This window comes from Heterodontus francisci, unplaced genomic scaffold (assembly GCF_036365525.1).
Source record: "Heterodontus francisci isolate sHetFra1 unplaced genomic scaffold, sHetFra1.hap1 HAP1_SCAFFOLD_61, whole genome shotgun sequence".
Classification (NCBI taxonomy): Eukaryota; Metazoa; Chordata; class Chondrichthyes; order Heterodontiformes; family Heterodontidae; genus Heterodontus; species Heterodontus francisci.
In genome coordinates this window covers 4,853,264-4,877,243 of record NW_027141441.1, presented here as the reverse complement: position 1 = coordinate 4,877,243, position 23,980 = coordinate 4,853,264, and the positions used below count along the sequence as shown (strand labels likewise).

Genomic DNA, 23,980 nt, shown 5'->3' with positions numbered 1-23,980 from the left:
CTTCTCACAACTTGCTTTCCTCCCTATCGTTGTACCATCCATAAATTTGGATTTACACTCGGTCCCTTCATGCAAGTTATTAATAAAGACCATAAAGATTGAGGCACCAGCACTGATCTCTGTGGCACTCCATTAGTTACAGTTTGCCAATTTGAAAATTCCCCAATTATCCCCACTCTGTTTCTTGTGAGTTAGCCAATACTATATCCATGTGCGTGCAGTTTTCAGATTGTGTCTATCAGTGTCTGTTACTCTGAGTTTTGGACTCTTTCTCAATCTCTCAGTGCTACTATTTGTGTGTTAGGTTGCTTTAGATGACTCAGGCTGAGGTACTGTCAGTGAGTGCAGTAATCAACCAATACCTTTCAGCATCTGGCACCTAGCATGGGTTTCAAAATCACTCTCTATCTGTTAGTGTCTGGTACTCTGTGAGAGTGTGGGATTCATTATATAACCTTCCGTCACTGGGACTGGTGCAAGTCTGGATTTATTCTACATAACAATTCAGCACAGCAACAGGCCACTGATGTGGTAGGTTTTAAGCAGACAGGTAGATACATAAATCCTGTTTGAGGTTTTGCCCAGTATTAAATAGTATCTGTCACTGTGAACACAATCGTGAAATATAATGTATCCTGCAATCTGATACAGGATTGATGTGCAAGTGTAACTCAGGCTGTACTCATCAATTTGATCAGTGCCATTCAGTCTAACTCTGAGTGAGAATCTTGGACTTGCATGTAAAATGAGCTCAGTCTGGAATTGTACAGTATCTTCCATCTGACACTATATGAGGTTTTAGGACTGGTACGTAATTTATAGCTCAAACTATACGAATCAAATTTATATTGTATCTTTTAGTTTCACAATCCGGATGAGTTTTAAAGTGGAATCTGAGTTTGTATCTCTGCAATCTGATTATGCACTTGAGATTTGTATCTAATGTATATGTCTGGACACATTATGGGAATTAATACTGATAATAAAGTCAAAACCCGTGTAAATATTAGGCTGGCATTTAACTTGAATCTCGGAGCACTTCATTGAGATTATTTCTGTAACTTTGAAACAGCAACCATGTGTCAGTTCTATGTGCATTTAATTTGTAGCTGAGGTTGCTCTATTGTGGGATTGACACACTGATAATTTGATAGTGGGTGAGAATTTGGACTGGGATTTGTGTATCTACCTGTCAGTGGTACTGAGTTGGGGTGACATGAAAACAACGTGCGTCTCTCCTGCTCCATTTGATTGATGGATTGAAAATGTGTCTCTGGATCTGTTTCTGCTGTCTGAGACTGTGGAACTGATGACCTGTCTGTGTCTCTGCACTCTGTGAGTGATAATGTATGGACTGTGTTTGAGAAGGAGCTGGTGACACTCTTCCATGTAACTTGGTGGAGGAAACATCATTTATTTTGGTTCATTCAATTATTTGCCTGTTTGAACAAAAGAATGTTTACAATTCAAATACTGGTGAGGTAGAAGATACAGGATTTTGATGAATTTAATCTCTCATGATAATTATAAACGCCCACAAAGGAAGCCCAGCCATACAAATATTATCATTGTTTGACTGCACTGCAGGAACAGTTTCTTCCCATTCTGTCTCCATCCCCTTGTCCACACACAACCCGAGAATGGCCTCTCCCTTCCCCCACTCACTCCATGTTCCGGGACCAGTTCCTGCTCCACTCCGCCTCAAAAAAACAGCCCCCGCCTGCCCCTGAACTTGCCCCGGACTCGATGCTGATCTCTCAGTCCATCTGCGGACACGCTCCCAAAGCGATGTGCTGCTGCAAGGAGGCTGCTGTTTTCTCCCTTCCACCGGGACCGGGATCTCTCCATTGCCGGCTGTTTTAAACCATCTTCTTCCGCTCACAGGCAGTGCTGGGGGAGGGGAGCGCAGGCGCAGATTTCTGCAACAATTCAGCAAACAGAAACATGGAAAAATTCCGGCACAGAATGAGGCCATTCGGCCCATCATGTCCGTGCCAGCGCAAAGAGAGCGATTCAGCCTCATCCCACAGTTTCTTGTGATTGGATAGTGAAGTGTGGAAACAGAAGCGGACAGTCAGGATGTGGAGATTTACACAAAGAGAATCTATTATAGGCACCAGGTGAGAAGTGTGAAGGACACATTTTAAACAGCGGCTGTTTGGTTTCGCTTGAACGGTTGGACCATGGGAGCGGGAACTGGAAATCTGACATGTGCAAAAGTCCCTGTTCCGTCGGTCAGTCCCATTCATGGCCCAGTGGATTGTTTCTGGATGTTATTTAATTGTTGTAAAATGGCCAAAGCCCCTGGTATGCAGTAGCTGAGGGCTGCAGGACTGCAGTGGAATCAGACACTGACTCTGTTTGCATAGCTGGGTTTCCTTTGTGATTGTTCATAATGATTATTAATTGAAAAACTGTTTTGGTCACTTTTGTATCTTCTACCACATCTCTTCCAGAATTATAATAAATACATTTCCTTTCTACAGGCAAATACTTGATGGAAGCAGAATAAATGTCATGATTCCTCGACACAAGAGGAAGTGCAGCCAGCTCCTCACACACAGTAAGTACAGTATCACTCACAGAGAGCAGAGACATCAGTTCCACAATCGCCACCAGCAGAAGTAGTCAGACCGGCACTGATCCCAAGTTCCAGAGACCAACAGTCAATGCAACAGTCACACAGAGCATGACAGATTGAACTTGTTTCCATTTCACCACAACTCAGTCCCACTGACAGGTAGATACATCAATCCCAGTCCAAAATCACACCCACTATCAGATTGCAAGGCACTGTGTCACTCTCACAAGAGAGCAGCCTGAACTACAAATTCAATGTCAGATGGAACAGACAAACAGTACCTGATTGTAAAATACAGAATTAATCTCAATAATGTACCCAGACTGCAGACTGAGCTACATGTTGCACATCACTCCACAAATCTCACAAATAGTCAGAGTGGAAGACACAGTATTAATTCCATTACTGCAAACTGAATGAACCTGACCATTGCATACCAGGACATAAAACATATTGTAAGATGAAAGGACACAGACCTGAAATGTTAATTCTGTTTCTCTCTCCACATATGCTGCCTGAACTGTTGAGTATTTTGAGCATTTCTGTTTTTTTAAATTTCATATTTCCAGAATCTGCAGAATTTTGCTTTTATTTTAGAGTTAAAGAAACATTGCATTGTGAGGTGAGAGTGACTGCACTTGACATCAAGGCAACCTTTGACCATTAATGGCACCAAGGAGCCCTAGCAAAACTAGTGTAAATGGGAATCATGGCAAAACTCTCTGCTGTTTGCAGTCATACCTAGCACTAAGGAAGATGGCTGTGGTTGTTCAGGTCAATCATCTCAGTCTCAGAACATTACAGCTGGAATTCCTTAGGCTCGTGTTCTAGGCCCAACCATCTTCAGCTGCTTCATCAATGACCTTCCCTCCATCACAAGGCCGAAAGTGGGGATGTTCACTGATGATTGCGCAATGTTCAGCACCATTCATGACTCCTCAGCTACTGAAGCAGCCCGTGCCCAGATGCAGCAAGACCTGGACAACATCCAGGCTTGGGCTGATAAGTGGCAAGTAACATTCGCGTCAGATAAGTGCCAGGCAATGACCATCTCAAACAAGAGAGAATCTAATCATCTCCTCTTGATGTTCAGTGGCATTACCATAACTGAATCCCCCACCATCAACATTTGGGGGCGGGAGGCGGGGGGGTGGGGCGTGGGGGGAGGGGGTTACCATTGACCATAAACTGAACTGGACCAGCCACATAAATGCCGTGGCTACAAGAGCAGGTCAGAGGCTAGGAACTCTGTGGTGAGTAACTTACCTCCTGTCTCCCCAAACCTATCCACCATTCACAAGACACAAGTCAGGAGTATGATGGAATACTCTCCACTTGCCTGGATGAGTGCAGCTCCAACAACACTCAAGTAGCCTGCTTGATTGCCCCCAAGCACCACCTTCAACAATCACCCCATTCACCACTGATGCACAGTGGCAGCAGTGCGTACCATCTACAAGGTGCACTGCAGCAACACACAAAAGCTCCTTTGACAGTACCTTCCAAACCTGGAACTTCTACTACTGAGAAGGACAAGGGCAGCAGTTGCAAGGGAACACTAGCACTTGCAAATTCCCCTCCAAGCCACAGATCATCCTGACTTGGAACTATATCGCCATTCCTTCATTGTCGCTGGGTAAAAATCCTGGAACTCCCTTCCAAACAGCACTGTTGGTGTTCCTACATCTCAAGAACTGCAGCGGCACAAGAAGGCAGCTCACCACCACTTTGTCAAGGGCAATTTGGATTGGACAATAAATGCTAGCATAGCCAGTGATGCCTACATTCCACAAACAAATGAAAAAAGTGAGGAAATAGTGAAGGGCTTTTATAGAGTACATGGAGACATGCTTCCACTTGTGGTGGCATCTGAAACAAGAGCCAAAATATAAAATCGTCATTCATAAAACCAATGATGAATTCATGAAAAATGTATTTACGCAGTGAATGGTTCGAATCTGGAATTTGTTATCACAGGGAGAGGTTGGGGTGAATAGTATCGATGCACTGAAGGGGAGGTGGAACAAATGAACAATTGTATGTGGAGAAAGGAATCGAGGGATATGCATATCGGGCTTCATTTAAAAAAAATTTTTGCATGTGAAGCAGGATGGTTGGAAATAAATGTCGAGCAGAGAGCAGTTGGGACGATCCCAGAGCTGTGTTTTGTCTGGATGGATCTGCCCAGAACACTTGCGATGCAGGAGCTGGGAGCTTCAGTACTTCAGTGGAGGCAGATAATGACACCGGTTTTCATTTGTGGATGTTCTTAATGATTATTGATTGAGAAATTAAATTGACCTCTTTGATATTATGCACCGCATCTATTCTTGAGTTGTCAGATATATTTTTTTCTTCATACAGGCAAATACTTGAAGATATTGTGATGAATGTGATGGTTGCTGCACTCGAGGCACAAGGAACAGTGCAGCCAACTCCTCTCACACACAGTAGTTACATTATCACTCAGAGTGCAGAGGTATAGATAGTTCATCAGTTCCCTGGTCTCAGACTGCAGAAGTAGTCAGGCTCACATTGCTCCCAAGTTCCAGAGACACATTTTCAATCCAACAACCAAACAAAGCAGGAGAGAAAGAAGTTTTTTCCATTTCACACCGATTGAGTCCCACTGACAGTCAGATACTTCAATCCCACGTCAAAATCACACCCACTAGCAGATTGAAATCCAATGTGTCAATCTAACAAAGAACAAAGAACAGTACAGCACAGGAACAGGCCATTCGGCCCTCCAAGCCTGCGCCGATCTTGATGCCTGCCTAAACTAAAACCTTCTGCACTTCTGGGGTCCGTATCCCTCTATTCCCATCCTATTCATGTATTTGTCAAGATGCCTCTTAAACGTCGCTATCGTACCTGCTTCCACCACTTCCCCCGGCTGCAAGTTCCAGGCACTCACCACCCTCTGTGTAAAGAACTTGCCTTGCACATCCCTCTAAACTTTGCCCCTCGCACTTTAAACCTATGTCCCCTAGGAACTGACTCTTCCACCCAGGGAGAAAGATTCTGACTATCCACTCTGTCCATGCCGCTCATAACTTTGTCAACCTCTATCATGTCGCCCCTCCACCTCCGTCGTTCCAGTGAAAACAATCCGGGTTTATCCAACCTCTCCTCATAGCTAATGCCCTCCAGACCAGGCAACATCCTGGTAAACCTCTTCTGTACCCTCTCCAAAGCCTCCACGTCCTTCTGGTTGTGTCGCGACCAGAATTGCATGCAATATTCTAAGTGTGGCCGAACTAAAGTTCTGTACAGCTGCAGCATGACTTGCCTATTTTTATACTCTTTGCCCCGACCGATGAAGGAAAGCATGCCATATGCGTTCTTGACTACCTAATCCACCTGCGTTGCCACTTTCAGTGACCTGTGGACCTGTACGCCCAGATCTCTCTGCCTGTCAAATATAATGCAGACTGAGCTAGCAATTAAATATCAGATAGAATTGGCACACGCTACTGATTGAATGGCACAGAATCTAACCTAGTGATGTACCCTGAGATTTAAATTAATATCATACCCAAAGCTCACACCCATTCATTATAAAGGATGTTTAAACATCCCCATAGTGTTCCCTGAGATACAAGTTACATACAAGTACAACATTCATTGCAGTGAATGTTTCAAAGGTGCTGAAAGATATTGTAAGCTGAGACACAAATTAGATACCAGTTCAGACATCGCCCACACTGTGAAATTGAAAGAGACAGAATCAATTCCATCAATGTAGATTGATATAAACATTACATACCATTCTAAAAAGTGATGCAATATCAAACTAAAATACAGTATCAATTCCACCAGACCCCCATCACCCTCTGGCTAAAAAGTCTTTTCCTCATCTCCCCTGTGATCTTTCTGCCAATCACTTTGAATCTATTCCCCTAGTCACTGATCTCTTTGCTAAGGTAAACAGGCCCTTCACTTCAATTCTATCCAGACTCCACAAATTTTGTACATGCCAGTCAGATCTCCCCTCAGCCTTCTCTGTGCCAAGGAGAATAGCCCCAGCCTATCCAATCTTTCCTCAAAGCTGCATTTTTCCGGTCCCGGCAACATCCTCGTAAATCTCCTCTGTACCTTCTCTAGTGCAATTACATCCTTTCTGTAATGAGGTGATCAGAACTGCACACAGTACTCAAGTTGTGGCCTGACGAATGATTTATACAGTTCCAGCATAACCTCCCTGCTCATATATTCTATACCTTGGCTAATAAAGGAAAGAATTCCATATGCCTTCTTATCACCTTATCGACCTGTCCTGCTCCCTTCAGGGATCTGTGGACATTTACTCCAAGGTACCTCACTTTCTCTACACCTCTCAACATTTTCCTCTTAATCGTGTATTCCTTTGCCTTGTTTGACCTCCCCAAATGCATCACCTCACACTTCTCTGGATTGAATTCCATTTGTCATTTTTCTGTGCATCTGACCAGACCATGAAGATCTTCCTGCAGCCTACAGCTATCCTCCTTGCTATTTATCACACAGCCAATCTTTGTGTCATCTGCAAACTTCTTGATCATGCCCCCTACATTTACATCCATTTAGACGACATCAACTGCACTACCCTCATCTATTTTCCTTGTTAATTCTTCAAAATTTCAATCAAGTTGGGCAGACAAGATCTTCCCTTAACAAATCCATGCTGACTATCCTTGATTAATCTGTGCCTTTCAAAGTGACATTTTATCCTGTCACTCAGAATAGATTCCAATAATTTGCCCACTACTGAGGTTAGACTGACTGTCCTGTAATTATTCGGTCTATCCCTCACTCCCTTTTTAAACAGAGGTACAATGTTCGCAGTCTTCCAATCCTCCAGCATCACACCTGTATCCAGTGAGGTCTGGAAAACGATGGTCAAACCTTCCGCTGATTCGTCTCTTGCTTCTTTTAACAGCGTGGGGTACATTTCATCCATCCTTAGTGATTTATCAACTTACAAATATGCTATTTGTATGTCCTGTCACTAATATGTCCTCTCTCCCTCTTTTGATCACATCCAATACTTCATCCCCTTCTTCCTTAACTCCAATATCTGCATCATCCCCCTCTTTTGTGAAGACAGATGCAAAATATTTATTAAGAACAGTGCCAACATCTTCTGCCCCTACACATAGTTTACCTTCATGATCTTTTATGGGCCCTACTCTTTCCAAAGTTATCCTTTTTCTGTTAATGTATTGATAAAACATCTTTGTGCGAACCTTGATTTTGATTGCCAATATTCTTTCATGCCCTCTCTTAGCTTTCCTAATTTCAATGTTGATTTCCCCCCTCCACATTCGATACACCTCTCGGCTTACAGTGGTATTGAGTTCTCTGAGTCGGGCATAAGCTTTCCGTTACTGCCTTATAATACTACCTTAGAAAATCCATGGGGCTCGCGATTTGGCCTTCCCACCCTTTTTCTTTGTGGGAACATATTGACTCTGAACCCCTGGAATCTCCCCTTTGAGTGCTTCCCACTGCTCTGTCATTGATTTACGTTCAAGTAAATGTTTCCAGTCCACTTTTGCTAACTCACTCCTCAGCTTAGTAAAGTTGTCCTTGCCCCAACTGAGAACTTTAACTCCTGTTCTATCCTTGTCCTTTACATAATTATGTTAAAACTGACTGAATTATGATCACTACCACCAAAATGCTCTCCCACTGCCACTCCTTCCACCTGCCTATCTTCATTTCCTAAAACTACATCTAAAACTGCACCCTCTCTGTTTGGACATGCTACATATTGGCTAAAAAGGTTCTCCTGAATGCACCTCAAGAATTCTGCTCCCTCAATTTCTTTCACAATAAAAGTATACCAGTTCATGTTGGGGTGGTTAAAATCCCCTACTATTACTGCTCTATTGTTCTTGCACTTCTCAGAGATTTGCCTACATATCTGCGCTTCTATCTCCTGTTTGGGGGTCTATAGCACACTCTCAGCAGTGTGATTGCCCCCTTTTTGTTCCTCAGCTCAATCTATACGGCCTCATTTGATAAACCTTCCAACATATCATCCGTCTTCACAGCTGTAATAGTTACTTTGAGCAAAACTGCCACCCCCCCTCCTTTCTTATCCCCCTCCCTATCACATCTGAAAACCCTGTAACCAGGAATGTTGAGCTGCTATTCCTGTCCCTCCTGAAGCCATGTTTCTGTAATAGCTGTGATATCATACTGCCACATGTCTATTTGTGCCCTCAGCTCATCTGCTTTATTTTCTATACTCCTTGCATTGAAATAGATATGCTTGAGCACTGCCAAACTCTTTTTAAATTTTCTAACCTTTGTTTCCTCTTTCTTCCAGACTCATCCATTAATTTTCTGCCTTCCATTTTCATTTCTGATTTTGTCCAATCTGACTCTACCTTCCAGTTCCCATCCCCCTGCTAAATGAGTTTAAACCCTCGCCAACAGCACTAGCAAAATGTCCCGCAAGGAACTCTGTCCAGGCTCTGTTCAACTGCAATCCATGCGACCTGTCCCAAGAATCTAAAGCCCTCCCTCCTGCACCATCTTTCCAGACACACGTTCATCTGTCTTATCCTTTTATTCCTGTACTCACTTGCGCGTGGCACTGGGAATAATCCGGCGATTACTACTTTTGATGCCCTGCTTGCTAATTTCTTACCAAGCTTCATAAATTCTGACTGCAGGACAACATCCTTATTTCTACCGATGTTGTTGGTTCCGATGTGGACCACAAATGCTGGCTGTTCACCCTCACCCTTCAGGATGCTCTGTAACTGCTCAATGACATCCTTGACCCTGGCACCAGGGAGGCAACACACCATTCCTGGATTCACGTCTGTGGCCACAGAAACAGCTGATTGTTCCCTTCACTATTGAATCATCTATCACTATGGCTTTTCCAATCTTCCCTGTACCCACCTTTGCAGCTGAGTCACCCATGGTGCCATGGACTTGGATCTGGCTGCACTACCCTGGTGAAGCATCACTGTCCTCCGTATTCAGAACTGAATACCTGTTGGAGAGTGAGATGCACTCGGGGTGTCCTGCACTTCCTGCCTGATTCTTTTTGACTGCATTGTGGTCACCCATTCCCTCTCTCCCTGCGTACTCTTAAGCTGTGGGGTGACCACATCTATGAACATGCTTTCCATGTAACTCTCCTCATGAATGCACAGCAGTGTCTCCAGCTGCTGCTCAAGTTCCAAACACAGAGCTCAAGCAGCCGCAATTGACAACACTGACTTGCACAAATGTTTTTTTTATTTCCAAAATATACTTTATTCATAAAGATCTGTAAAAAATACATTACAAAACAGTTCCAAACAGCACCAAGTCAAAAAATACTAACAGTGCAAAGGAGGTCAGTTTCCTTCAATACAGGAGTGAGTTGCCTCACAACCCTTCCATTTCATTTTTCATGCCATGTACATTTTATGGCAAATGAAAATTTTCCTGCTCCAGTTTGAGGGGTTTTCCATGGATCCAGCCCCTCAGTTCAGCTTGGTAGGGGGAGCTTACATGGTGGTCTTTCCCCATTGAGCCTTTGCTGCGGCTGCCCCAAGCTTTAGTGCGTCCCTCAACACGTAGGCCTGGACCTTGGAGTGTGCCAGTCTGCAACATTCGGTCGTGGACAACTCTTTGCGCTGGAAGACTACCAAGCTTTGGGCAGACCAAAGAGTGTCTTTCACCGAATTGATAGTCCTCCAGCAGCAGTTGTGGTTATCTCGGTGTGTGTCCCTGGGAACAGCCCGCAGAGCACAGACCCCTGTGTTACAGAGCTGCTTGGGATGAACCTCGACAAAAACCAATGCATCTCTTTCCACAACTGCTTTGCAAAGACACATTCCAGAAGAAGCTGGGCAACCATGTCATCCCCACCACAGCCACTTCGAGGGCATTGTGCGGAGGGGGTGAGACTTCGGGCGTGCAGAAAGGATCTGACGGGGAGGGCTCTTCTCACCACCAGCCAAGCTACACCTTGGTGCTTGTTTGAAAGTTCTGGTGATGAGGCATTCCGCCAAATGATTTGGCGGTCTGCTCGGGTAACCATCCGACAGGATCCACCATCTCCTTTTCTCGTAGGGCCTTGCGGACATTCCGTGCAGACCACTGCCTGATGGATTGGTGGTCAAAGGTGTTTTCCGCAGAAACTTTTCCACGAAGGATTGGTGGTACGGCACAGTCCAACTAGATGGAGCGTTCCACGGCAATGAGACCAGGCCCTTCCTTCTCAACACTGGGGACAGAGAGAATCTCAGCACATAGTGACACTTGGTGTTGGCGTATTGGGGATCTGCACACAGCTTGATGCAGCCGCACACGAAGGTAGTCATCAGGATGAGGGTGATATTGGGTACATTATGCCCGCCCTTATCCAGAGGTTTGAACATCGTGTCCCTTTGGACCCGGTCCATTTTGGATCCAGAGATGAAGCGGAAAATGACTCGGGTGATCGCCACAGCACAGGAATGGGGTATGGGCCGGACCTGTGCCACTTCCAGCAACAACGTGAGCGCCTCGCACCTGATGACCAGGTTCTTACCCAAAATGGAGAGAGTTGCTGCTCCCACATGCTCAGCTTGTGTTGTACCCTGGCGACTCGCTCCTTCCAGGTTTTGGTGCATGCCGCGGCCCTTCAGAACCATATCCCCAGCACCTTCAGGCAGTCTGACCTGACGGTGAAGGGGACAAAGGATCGGTCAGCCCAGTTCCCAAAGAACATGGCCTCTCTCTTGCGTGGTTAACGTTGGCTCCCAAAGCCAGTGCGAACTGGTCGCAGATGCTCATCAGTCTGCGCACAGACAGCGGGTTCGAGCAGAAGGCCGCGACGTCATCCATGTACAGGGAGGTTTTCACCTGAGTGCCTCCACTGTCTGGGATTGTCACCCCTCTTATGCTCGCATCCTTCCTAATAGACTCAGCAAAGGGTTCAATACAGCAAATAAACAAGACAGTGGAGAGAGGACAACCCTGTCTGACTCCAGATTGGATCGGGAAACTTTCTGATTCCCACCCATTGATTGAGACTGTGCTACTGATGTTTGTGGAGAGCAGTTTGATCCAATTGCAGATTCCCTCCCCAAACCCCATTTTCGAAAGTACGTCCATCATGTAGGTGTGTGATATCCTGTCAAAAGCCTTCTCCTGGTCCAGGCTGATGAGGCAGGTGTCCACCCTCCTGTCCCGTATGTGGGTGATCGTGTCCCTGAGTGGGTAAAGTACAGGTCTGATCTGGGTGGATCACCAACTCCAGAGCAGACTTGACTCGACTGGCTAAGACTTTTGACAGTATCTTGTCCTCTACATTAAGCAGTGAGATGGGCCGCCAATTTCTGATTTCTGCCCTCTCCCCCTTCCCCTTGTTGATGAGGGTGATGATGCCTTTCCTCATGGATTCTGACATGCTGCCGGCTAGGAGCATACTGTCGTATACTTCCAGCAGGTCCGGGCCGACCCAGTCCCACAGGACCAAATACAACTCAACCGGTAAGCCGTCGCTTCCAGGAGTTTTACTTATCTCGAAGGATTTGACGGCCTTTGTCAGCTCATCCAGAATTAGCGGTTTGTCCAGTCTCTCCCTCCTGCTGTCATCTAAGACCTCTGTGATAGATGACAGTAAGGACTGGGAGGCTCTGCTGTCTGTGGGCTTCGCGTCATACAGCCCAGCATAAAAGGATTTGCTGATCCTTAGTATGTCGGACTGCGAAGACGTTACCGAGCCATCCTCTTCCTTCAGGCTGCTGATAACAGAGCTCTCTCTGTGTACCTTTTGGAAGAAGTAACACGAGCACATCTCATCCTGCTCAATGGAGCGGACTCTGGACTGGAAGATGATCTTGGAGGCCTCTGTCGCAAAGAGCGAAACCTGCTGGCTCTTCACCTCATGAAGGTCCTCCTTGACCTTGACCCCCATCGACTGAAGACAGAGCAGATTTTGCATACTTTTCTGGAGTCGTGACATTTCCATCTGTCTCTCTCTCTCGCCCTCTGAACCCTTTGAAGATAAAGAACCTTTTGATGTTCTCCTTGATCGCTTCCCACCACTGAACTGGAGACTCAAAGGTGGGGTTTCACAGTCCTCCAACCTTAGTAATCCCTTTTGAGTTCCTCAACATTCTCTGGGGTTAGCAGTGTAGCATTGAGCTTCCATATCCCGCTGCCAACCCGCTGGTCATCCTGTAAGTGAAAGTCAGCCAGTAAAAGGCAATGCTTGGAGAAGAACACCGGCTTGACATCGGTGGATCTGACCGTGAAAACACGGGACACAAATAGGAAGTCAATCCTGGAATGGGCAGACCCGTCCGTTCTTGACCATGTGTATCTATGCTGCGCTCTGTCTGCAGGTTTGCTGAAGACGTCATGCAGTTTGGCATCTTTTACTGTTTCTATTAAGAATCTGGACATAGCATCCAGTTTGCTGTCGTCTCTGCCGGATCATCCAGGTGCATCGATGATGCCGTTGAAGTCACTGCCGAGGATGACCGGCCTGGACGTCGCCAGCAGCAGTGGGAGATGCTGGAAGACGGAGAGCCGCTCGCTGCATTGAACCGGGGCATAGACGTCAATCAACGAGAGCGGAGTATTGTTGTACATTACATCTGCTACGAGGTGATGACCGCTAAATGGTTCTCCAGGACACGGGAAGCAACCAGGAACTCCCACATAGCACAGGAGGTGCACTCTCGAGATTGAAGCCCCCTGCCATTCCTTTACGCTCACTGTTTTTCGGCTGCCGCATCCGATGATGGGCCAAGTGGTCTCTTGCTCTGCCTTAAACCTTCTGTGATTCTATGATTCTATGATGCTCACTAACATTATCCCCTTTTCATATACAGCACCACAGAGAGAGAGAGAGAATCAGTCCGACCATTCGTAACAGTGTGTCCATATCACACTGTATTACACATTCTTATGTATCATCAGAGACAGTATTAGTAACACAATAAAGTGCATACATATCATCCTAAATAATGGTATCCCAAACATATGTACAGCATTAGAGAGGGAGTGTCAATAGTGCATTTTCTATTCGTGTTTCCATATCACACCCAATAACTGGCTCCCACGTTTTTATAGAGCACTAGAGACAGAGCTGAAAGTGAATAAGTGAGAGAGAGAGAGAGAGATCCCCATCAGCAGTTACAGGCTGACCTGGAAGCCTCATTTTATCTTGAAAGATCCGTGGGAGACAGACGGTGCAGTCTCATCTCTAATTGATATTGTATCAGAAACAGACACATTATTATTCCTAGACTCTGGGTAACAGTTAGAGAGTGAGGTGAACAATGTTCCAAATTTAACGCTCTTGGCCCTGTTGATCTCTGTAATCTCTCAGCTCACACCGTTCGATATGACTGGCAGTGAGGGACAGTTTCAATGTGATGACATTAATCTGGGACTGTTACTGTCAGATATTAACTCCTGCGCGATCGCAGCAAACACAGCGACTCCCTCGGAGGATTGCTTTGAGAAGACGGGTGAATGAAGAGCAAACACACTGCAGGGAATGATCTCAAACTGAGCTTCAGAAAGGGGGAATCCCCCAGCTTGAAACGTTCTCTGACCTTTCCCCAGAGCCCCAGTTCCTTTGCTCAAACTCGGAGAAAACTGAACTGGAGAAAGTTCCAGTTTATTTTTGTCAGTTCCGATGAAGGGTCACTGACCCGAAACGTTAACTCTGCTTCACTTTTCACAGATACTGCCAGACCTGCTGAGTGGTTCCAGCATTTCTTGTTTTTATTTCAGATTTCCAGCATCCGCAGTATTTTGATTTTATTCCAATTTATTTTTTTTGTAAATGAGTGGGGAAAGAAGCGCATGCGCGATGCGCCTCCTCCAGCCGTGTCCTTCTGCGTCATTTAATTAGTGAGCGGAAGAAGTTTGTTTGAAACAGACGGGAATGGAGACTTAGAGCCCCGGGGTAAGTGAGTAAACAGCAGTCTCCTTCCAGCAGCACATTGCTTTGAGAGCCTGTCCGCAGAGGGGCTCAGAGATCAGCATTGACTACGGAGCAAGTTCAGGGGGAGTTGGGGGCTGTTTGTAAGAGGCGGAGTGGAGCAGGAACTTGGAGTGAGCGCGGAAGGAGAAGCCTTTCTCAGGCTGTTTGTGGACAAGGTAACTGAGACAGAGCAGGAAGAAGCTGCTGTTGAAAATCATTGTTGTTTTCTCTCCTCAAACCTGTAATGCATGTTCATGGTTTAGCTCCAGTTTCACACTGTGTTGTTATTGAGCAGTGAATAGAGGGAACAGAGCCAGACAGTAGGGATGGGGACAGTTATGCAAACAACACCTATTGCTGGCGCCAGGTGAGTAGTGTCAAGGAAACATTTTAAACAGCAGCTGTCGGTTTCCGTTGAACGATTGATCCAAGAGAAACAAGGAAATGGCAGATACTCTGAACAAGAATTTTTCATCTGTCTTCACAGAAGTAGACACAAAAAACATCCCAAGAATAGTAGAAAATCAAGGGGAGTAAGGAGGGGGGAACTTAAAACATCACCATCGCGAGAAAAACATGTTTTTGGAAAACTAATGGGACTAAAGGTTGACAAGTCCCCTGGATCTGATGGCCTACATTCTAAGGTTTAAAAGAAGTGTCTGCATAGATAGTGGATGCATTGGTTGTAATCTTCTTAAATTCCCTAGATCCTGCAACAGTTCCAGTGGATATTAAACTGCAAATGTAATGTCCCTGTTCAAGAAAGCAGTAAAGAGAAAGCAGGCAACGATAGGCCTGTTAGCCTAATGTCTGCCATTGAGAAGATGCTGGAACCAATGATTAAGTCAGTCATCGCAGAAAACATAGAAAAATTGGAGCAGGAGTAGGCCATTCGGCCCTGCTCTGCCATTCAAAAATGATCAAGTCTGATCATATAATTCAGTACCCTCTTCCCGCTTTCTCCCCATATCCCTTGATCCCTTTTGTATTAAGAAATATATCTATCTCCTTCTTGAATATATTTAATGACTTGGCCTCCACTGCCTTCTGCAGTACAAAATCATGAGAGGTATAGACAGGGTGGATAGCAAGAAGCTTTTTCCCAGAGTGGGGGATTCAATTATTAGGGGTCATGAGTTCAAAGTGAGAGGGGAAAAGTTTCGGGGGGGATATGCGTGGAAAGTTCTTTACGCAGAGGGTGGTGGGTGCCTCGAACACGTTGCCAGCGGAGGTGGTAGACGTGGACACGATAGCGTCTTTTAAGATGTATCTAGACAGATACATGAATGGGCAGGAAGCAAAGAGATACAGACCCTTAGAAAATAGGCGACATGTTTAGATAGAGGATCTGGATCGGCGCAGGCTTGGAGGGCCGAAGGGCCTGTTCCTGTGCTGTAATTTTCTTTGTAGAGAATTCCACAAGTTCATCACCCTCTGAGTGAAGAAATTTCTCCTCATCTCGGTTCTAAATGGCATACCCATATCCTGAGACCGTGACCCCTGATTCTGGACTCCCCAGCCATCAGGAACATCCTCCCTGCATGTAGCCTGACTAGTGCTGTTAGAATTTTATAGGTTTCTATGAGATTCCCTCTCATTGTTCTAAACTCTAGTGAATATAGGCCTAGTCAACCCAATCTCTCCTCATTGTCAATCCTGCCATCCCAGGAATCAGCCTGGTAAATCTTCTTTGCACTCCCTCCATGGCAAGAACATCCTTCCTCAGATAAGGAGACCAAAACTGCACACAATACTCCAGATGTGCTCTCACCAAAGCCCTGTATAATTGTAGTAAGACTTCCTTGCTCCTGTACTCAAATCCGCTTGCAATGAAGGCCAACATACCATTTGCCTTCCTAACTGCTTGCTGCACCTGAATATTTGCTTTCAGCGACTGGTGTACAAGGACACCCAGGTCTCTTTGCACCTCCCCCTTTCCCAATCTGTCACCATTCAGATAATAATCTGCCTTTCTGTTTTTACAACCGAAGTGAATAACCTCACATTTATCCAAGTTATACTGCATCTGCCATGCATTTGCCCACTCATCCAACTTGTCCAAATCACATTGGAGCCTCTTTGCATACTCCTCACAACTCAGTTTCCTCCCCAGCTTTGTGTCGTCTGCAAACCTGGAAATGTTCCCTCACCCAAGTCATTAAGATATATTGTGAATAGCTGGGGCCCAGGCACTGATCCCTGTAGTACGCCACTCGTCACTGCCTGCCACCTGGCAAAAGGCCCGTTTATTCCTACTCCCTGTTTCCTGTTTGTCAACCAATTCTCAATCAATGCCAGTATATTACCCCCAATCCCATCTGCTTTAATTTTGCACACGAACCTCTCATGTGGGACCTTATCAAAAGCCTTCTTAAAATCCAGATACAACACATCCCCTGGTTCTCCTTTATCTATTCTACTAGTTCCATCCTCAAAAAGCTCCAGCAGATTTGTTAAGCAAGATTTCCCTTTCGTTAACCCATGCTGTCTTTGTCCAAACCCGTTTATGCTTTCCAGGTGTTCTGCTACCACATCCTTTAGAATAGACTCTCGCACTTTCCCCACTACTGATGTAAGGCTAACTGGTCCGTAATTCCCTGTTTTTTCTCTCTCTCCTTTTTTAAATAGTGAGGTTACATTTGCCACCCTCCAATCTGTGGAACATTTAGAAAATTATAATACAATCATGCAGAGTCAACATGGATTTATGAAAAGGAAATCAAGTTTGCCAACATTATTCGCGTTCATTGAGGATGTAAGAAGCAGGGTAACTGAAGGGGAACCAGTAGATGTAGTGTATTTGTATTTTGAAAAGGCATTCGCTAAAGTGCCATGCAAAATGTTACGACACAAGGTAAGAGCTTGTGGTGTTAACGGGTAATATATTGTTTATTTTATTTATTTAGAGATACAGTACTGAAACAGGCCCTTCAGCCACCGAGTCTGTGCTGACCATCAACCACCCATTTATACTAATCCTACATTAATCCCATTACCCTCTCACATCCCCAACTTCCCTCAATTCCCCTACCACATACCTATACTAGGGGCAATTTATAATGGCCAATTTACCTATCAACCTGCAAGTCTTTGGCTGTGGGAGGAAACTGGAGCACCCGGCGAAAACCCACGCGGTCACAGGGAAAACTTGCAAACTCTGCACAGGTAGTACCCAGAATCGAACCCAGGTCGCTGGTACATGCTTACTAACAAGAAACAGAGAATTAGGATAAATGTGTCATTTTCAGGTTTGCAAACTGGAACTCGTGGAGTGCCACAGGGATCAGTGCTGGGGCCTCAACTACTTCCAGTCTATATTAATGATTTGGATGAAGGGATCGAGTGTATTGTAACTAAATTTGCTGTTGATACAAAGAAAGGTGTGAAAGCAAGTTGTGCGGAGGACACAATGAGTCTGCAAAGAGATAAAGACAAATTAAGTGTGTGGGAAAAATTTGGCATTTTAAGTATAATGTGGGAAAATGTGAGGTTATCCACTTTGGTATGATGTAGAGAAAAGAAGAATATTATTTAAATAAGGAGAGACTGCAGAATGCTGTGGTATAGAGGGATCTGTGTGTCCTCTTATATGAATCGCAAAAAGTTAGCATGGAAGTACAGCAAGTAATTAGGAAGGCTATTGGAATTTTGGCATTTATTGCAGTGGGGATGGAGTAGAAATGTAGGGAAGTCTTGCTACAACTGTACAGCGTGTTGGTGAGACCACACCTTGAGTGTGTATACAGTTTTGGTCTCCTTATTTAAGGAGGAAAATACTTGCATTGAAGGTAGTTCAGGCAAACATCACTGGCTTGATTCCAGGGATGAAGATGTTGTCTTATGAGGAACGTTTGACCTGGTTGTGCTACACTCATTGGAGTTTAGAAGAATGAGAGGTGATCTGATGAAACATATAAGATACTGAAGGGGCTTGACAGGGTATTTACTGAGATGATGTTTCCCCTCATGAGGGAATCAAGAACTAGGGGGAACAGTTTCAACATAAGGGGGCACCCATTTTCGATGGAATTGAAGAGGAATTTCTTCTCTCAAAGGGTTGTTGTTCTTTGGAATTCTCTACCCAAGAGGATGGTGGAAGCTGGTCATTGAATATATTCAAGGCTGAGTTAGACTGACTTTTGATTTACAAGGGAGTGAAGTGTTATTGGGACAGGCAGGATAGTGGAGTTGAGACTATGATCAGATCTGCCATGATCTTATTAAATGTTGGAACAGACTCGAGTGGCGGAATGGCCTAATCCTGCTCCTAGTTATTATGTTCTTGCATTATAATGCCAGGTGGAATTAAAAACTTGACTTGTGCAAATATCCCTGCTCCAGCAGGTATTCCCATTCATGGAGCAGTGCAGATGTTGGGTTGTTCCTGGCTGCCACTAAATTGTTATAAAACTACCAAAGAAAACCTGATCAGCAGAAGCTGAGTGCTGCAGTGGAATCAGACACTGACACTCTTTGTATTACTGATCATCCTTTGTGGTTGGTCATAATGATTATTAATTGAAATAGTATATTCATGTCTTTTCGAGCTTCCACCTCAATTGATCTTGAGTTACAAGAGATATTTTTCTTTCTTTCTGTCAGCAAATACTTGAAGGAACCAGAAGGATTGTGATGATTCCCCGGCACAAGGATATGTACAGTCCACTCCTTCTAACACAGAGTAGGTACATTATCACTCCCAGAGCTCAGAGACACAGACAGGCCATGAGTTCCACAGTCACAGAGAGCAGAAGCAGTCAGGCTCACACTGATCCCAAGTTCCAGAGACACATTTTCAATCCAGCAGACAATCAAACAAAGCAGGAGAGGCAGAAGTTGTTTCCAATTCACCCCAACTCAGTACTGCTGAAAGCTAGGTACATCAATCTTAGTTCAAAATCACACCCACTATCATATTGAAAAGCACCGGATCAATCCCACAAGAGTGCACCCTAAGCTACAAATTAAATATGAGGTCGAGCAGCTGATGGAAAGGTACAGAATGAATCCGAATAATGTAGCCCAGACTGCAGACTGAGTGACAGATTACAATGTAGTACAAACATCTGATGCAGTATCAAAAGGAAAGTTACAGTATTATGTCAATTAGTGCACACTGCACTGCACATTACATACCAATCCAATAATCTCTCCAAGAGCTGTACTGAATGATATCTTATCAATTGAATGATTCTGATTATACTGAGCATGCCATGTGTGAGTTTGAAATATATGTTGTCATTCACAAATGTGTTCATACAGTTACAGACTGAATACTAGTCCAAAAAGCTCAAACCACAACTCAGTAATACACACAGTTAAAATGTGCAGTGATCTATATTTTAAAATACTAGTGAGACAAGAAAATGGTGATACATTATGGCATTAAACAAATAGTTCTCAATACCATCCCGTAGATACATATTAAGTACAGGTACAGAAGAATTCCACACTCATACAGCACCAGCGTCACATAGATACAGAATGTACACTTGCAGACATAACCAGCAGCTGGGAGGTACAAAATTAATCCCACTGTAATGGACTGTCCAAGAGACAGACACATAAAAAATGAATTGTAACGCATATTTCGTACCAGAGACTGCCAAATGCAAAATGAGCCGTGGATATGCGCACGCAGACTGTCCCAGAAACTGACTGATACAGAATGAGACCCATACTCATACGCGGTACCAGAGGCTAACAAGTAAAGAATAAATACAATATACACTTCCAGTACCAGAAAATAATATATGCATAACAGATATCACTCACGTACATTAGCAGAGATTGACAGACAACAGAATGAATCCCACAATCTCATTCAGTACCAGATACTGACAGGTACAGAATGAATCCCATACACACTGTACTAGGCACTGAAAGACATAGGAGGAATTGCACATTCACATACAATAGAAAACACTGACAGATACTGTGGGAGTCACATGCTCACAGTCAGTACCAGATACTGTTGAAAAGAGAGTTAATCCCACACTTGCATTCATTGCGAGAGACTGACAGATACATAAAGGATATCGACACTCACATGGAGTAACAGAGACTGACATGCAGAACTTGAACCACACATATGCATAGTACCAAAGTCTGAAAGGTATTGAGTCAATCCCATAATCAGATACAGTGTCAAAGACTGACAGGCACATTCGAGTTCACGTGGCTAGAATACCAGAGATTTTCACGTACAGAATGAACCTTATTTCTCATTCAGTCTGGATACTGATAGATGCACAATGAATCCTACAATCATACTCGATACCAAGTTCAGACAGACACCATATATATTCCCCTCTTATTCACAGTATCATAGACTGACAGGCACAGAGTGAGTCACACAATCAATTAATTTCAGAGACCAGCAGATAGAGAATTAATCTCACTCTCACAGAAAGAACCAGAGATTGACAGATGTACAGTGAGACCATAAAATGACTCACATACAATGACAGACACATAATTAAAACCACTGGCATATATAGTACCTTAGACTGACACATAGTGAATGAACCATACAGTCACATTCTGACTGTAAGATTGATGCATACACAATGAATCTCACACACACATTTAGTTCCGGACACTGACAGGTACCGAATGATATCCATATTCACCCACAGTAGCAGATAGATACAGAAGCTGCCACACATTCACATACAATACTCATGATTGACATACAGAATGAATCAAACAATCACATTTAGTTTCATAGACTGACACTGAAATAATCTCACACTCAGACACAGTACCACAGACAGATAGATGTAGAATTAATCTCGCTGTCACATAATGTACCAGTAAGTGTGTCAAAATTAATCTCATACAGTACAAAAGATGGATTGAATTTGTCCCACACTCAATGTAATAGGTTTTAAGCAAGTGAAGCGGGGGTGGGGGGAGGTGGGGAAGAGAACAAAAGGGAAGGTGTGTAATAGGGCAGAGGGCAGGAGAGATTAACTAACAAGGAGGTCATGGGGCAAAGGCAAAGGGAGTGTGCTAATGGTGTAGTGAAAGACAAAATATGAGTGCAGAGAGAGTGTTAATGACAGAATAATCAATAGTTCTGTCCAAAAGCACATACTTGAAAAACCAAGTTTAAGGCAGGCACATGGTTAAAAAAAAATGATAAAATAAAATAATAAAAAGGGTTGAGAGCCCTGTCAACCACAGTGAGGGGGAAATCGGAAACGAAGTTGATGACATTTTCCAGTTCGGAGCGGGAGCAGGAAATGACGCTGATCCAGTCATCATTGTACCGGAAAAAGAGCTGGGGGTGGGGTCCTGAGTAGGACTGGAAAAAAGAATGTTTGACATACCTGACAAAAAGACAGGCATAACCATTTACAGAGATAGGGCACAAAGAATCATCATGGAAAGAGGCATGAGCTTCAAATCCAAAGCTGAAGTGACAGGATCAGAGGAACAGCTGTTTGTTCTGCAGTGTGGACTTCGGTCAGATCTGTAAACAAGCAGTTCCACAACAAAGGGGGAGAACTCAAAAATTAGAGTTCTGCCTTTCAGGAATATTGCCGGGAAGCACTTTTTCACACAAAGGGTAGTGGGAACCTGGAATTCTCTCCGAAAAATCAGATAAACCTGAGGGTCTATTGTCAATTTCCAACCTGAGATTGAGAGATGTTTATCCAGTGATGGTCTGAGGGTTTATGAAATCACAGCAGGTAGCTGGAGTTAAGATACAGGTGAGCCAGGATCTAATTGAAAGGTGCAGCAGGCTCGAGGGGCTGAATGGCCTACCCTCATTTCTATGTTCCTATGGCTGCAACAGGGCAGAAACAGCTGCGAACATACGTTGCATTTTATATTTCACAGCAAAAATACCAGCTGTCAGGAGCTGAAAAGGGAAAGATGACGCCTCGATGACCTGAGAATAAGTACAGAATGGCCTCCTTCAGAACTGGCGATTTTATCAGGATAAGATGCCGAACATTAGAAATTAATCCAACGGGAATCGCCATCCTCCGCCTCCAGGAATTGGACAATATAATGCTGGGATGTGGGAGTTTGGTTTGGGCAGGGGGTTGGCTGTGACACCACGAACACTCCCTCTCCACCTCCTCACTCCATCACCCCACCCCCTTCCCCTCTCCATGGGACCCCGGCATCATCCGATCCACAGATACTTTCCAGCAGACATCGCTGGGGAGTGACCGGAGTCCTGGTTCTCTGTCTCCATTTTCCCTGTCCCACCCATGGCCACTGAGTCTCCGCTCCCCCCACCCACCCTGAGAGCAACTAACCCACCTTGTCCATAAATTTAAACTGGAAAAGTGTCTCGTAAAGAGCAGGAGCAGAGGGGAGGCTGTTACCTATCAGAGAGGATTGTGTTCCTGAATCCCCAACTCTTTTTGCCATGTTTCCATTCAATGTCCACACTCTCTCCTTGGTCTGTCCCTGGAGACCTGTCATATCACGATTCTCTCCAGGGAATTTCGAAAGATATTTCCCTCATCCCTCCAGAATTGGCCTGGAGTCCCCAGCACTCCCTCCATTGCAGTACTTTCTGAAATACTACCCGTGCCATGTAATAGTCAAAAGAGACAGTGGGGAACTAGGCAGATCAACAGGATGTCTGGCAGATTCAGTGTGAGACGGTAACACTGCCGGGTAAAGGCCGCTTTCCAACTCCAATCTTAACACAGGAGATTCCCCAAACAGCTGCAATAAGGTGTTTGTAAACTGCTGGAAGAGGATGTGTGTGGAAATGGTGACGTTACTGAGTAGGTTATTTGTTATAGAATGGACTGTGTTTAGGTGGGAATATTACTGAGTGTTAATTGTAGCGGAACCATATTTAAAAGCTCCGGCTTTCTGGAAAGCCTTGACTATGAAGGCCGAGTCTGGAAGGGTTTGTGTGGAGAGCTGGGTTTCGGTTCCACTGTTAATAAAGGGTTTGAAATTGGCGAACCAGAGGAAACTGGAGGTGGAGCTGAAAGATGAGGGGCCGTTCTCTCTCCGTCTGTCACTCTGGGTGTCTCCTCCCCATCTGCTCTCTGTTCAATCTTCACTCTGTCTCCTCCCCTTCCTGCTCTCTCTCTGCCATTCTCAGGCAGGTCCGGGCGGTCTGTGCAAAGTAGAGCCTGCAAGAGTCTGCTTCTTATATTGTGTAGTGACCTGAGTGAAGAATCATCATGTCTGGCAGAGGTGAAGGAGGCAAAGGACTGGGCAAAGGCGGAGCAAAGCAGCACCGCAAAGTGCTTCGTGATAATATCCAAGGCATCACCAAACCAGCAATCCGCCGCCTGGCTCGCCGTGGCGGGGTCAAGCGGATCTCGGGTTTGATCTATGAGGAGACTCGCGGGGTGTTGAAGGTTTTCCTGGAGAATGTGATCAGGGATGCGGTCACCTACACTGAGCACGCCAAGCGCAAGACGGTCACTGCCATGGATGTGGTGTACGCTCTGAAACGGCAGGGCCGCATTCTCGACGGATTCGGCGGTTGA

At 44.8% G+C, this 23,980-nt stretch overlaps 1 protein-coding gene across 1 annotated transcript; it reads left to right on the top strand.

The window, feature by feature from the left end:
• The first annotated feature begins 23,668 nt into the window (after positions 1-23,668).
• Positions 23,669-23,980, top strand: LOC137363427 (histone H4-like). Its single transcript, XM_068027256.1, has one exon. It carries the CDS (start codon positions 23,669-23,671, stop codon positions 23,978-23,980), a length of 312 nt encoding a protein of 103 aa, XP_067883357.1.

Coding starts and splice junctions, on each gene's coding strand:
- LOC137363427 (XM_068027256.1), top strand. CDS start 23,669: ATGTCTGGCAGAGGTGAAGGAGGCAAAGGACTGGGCAAAGGCGGAGCA.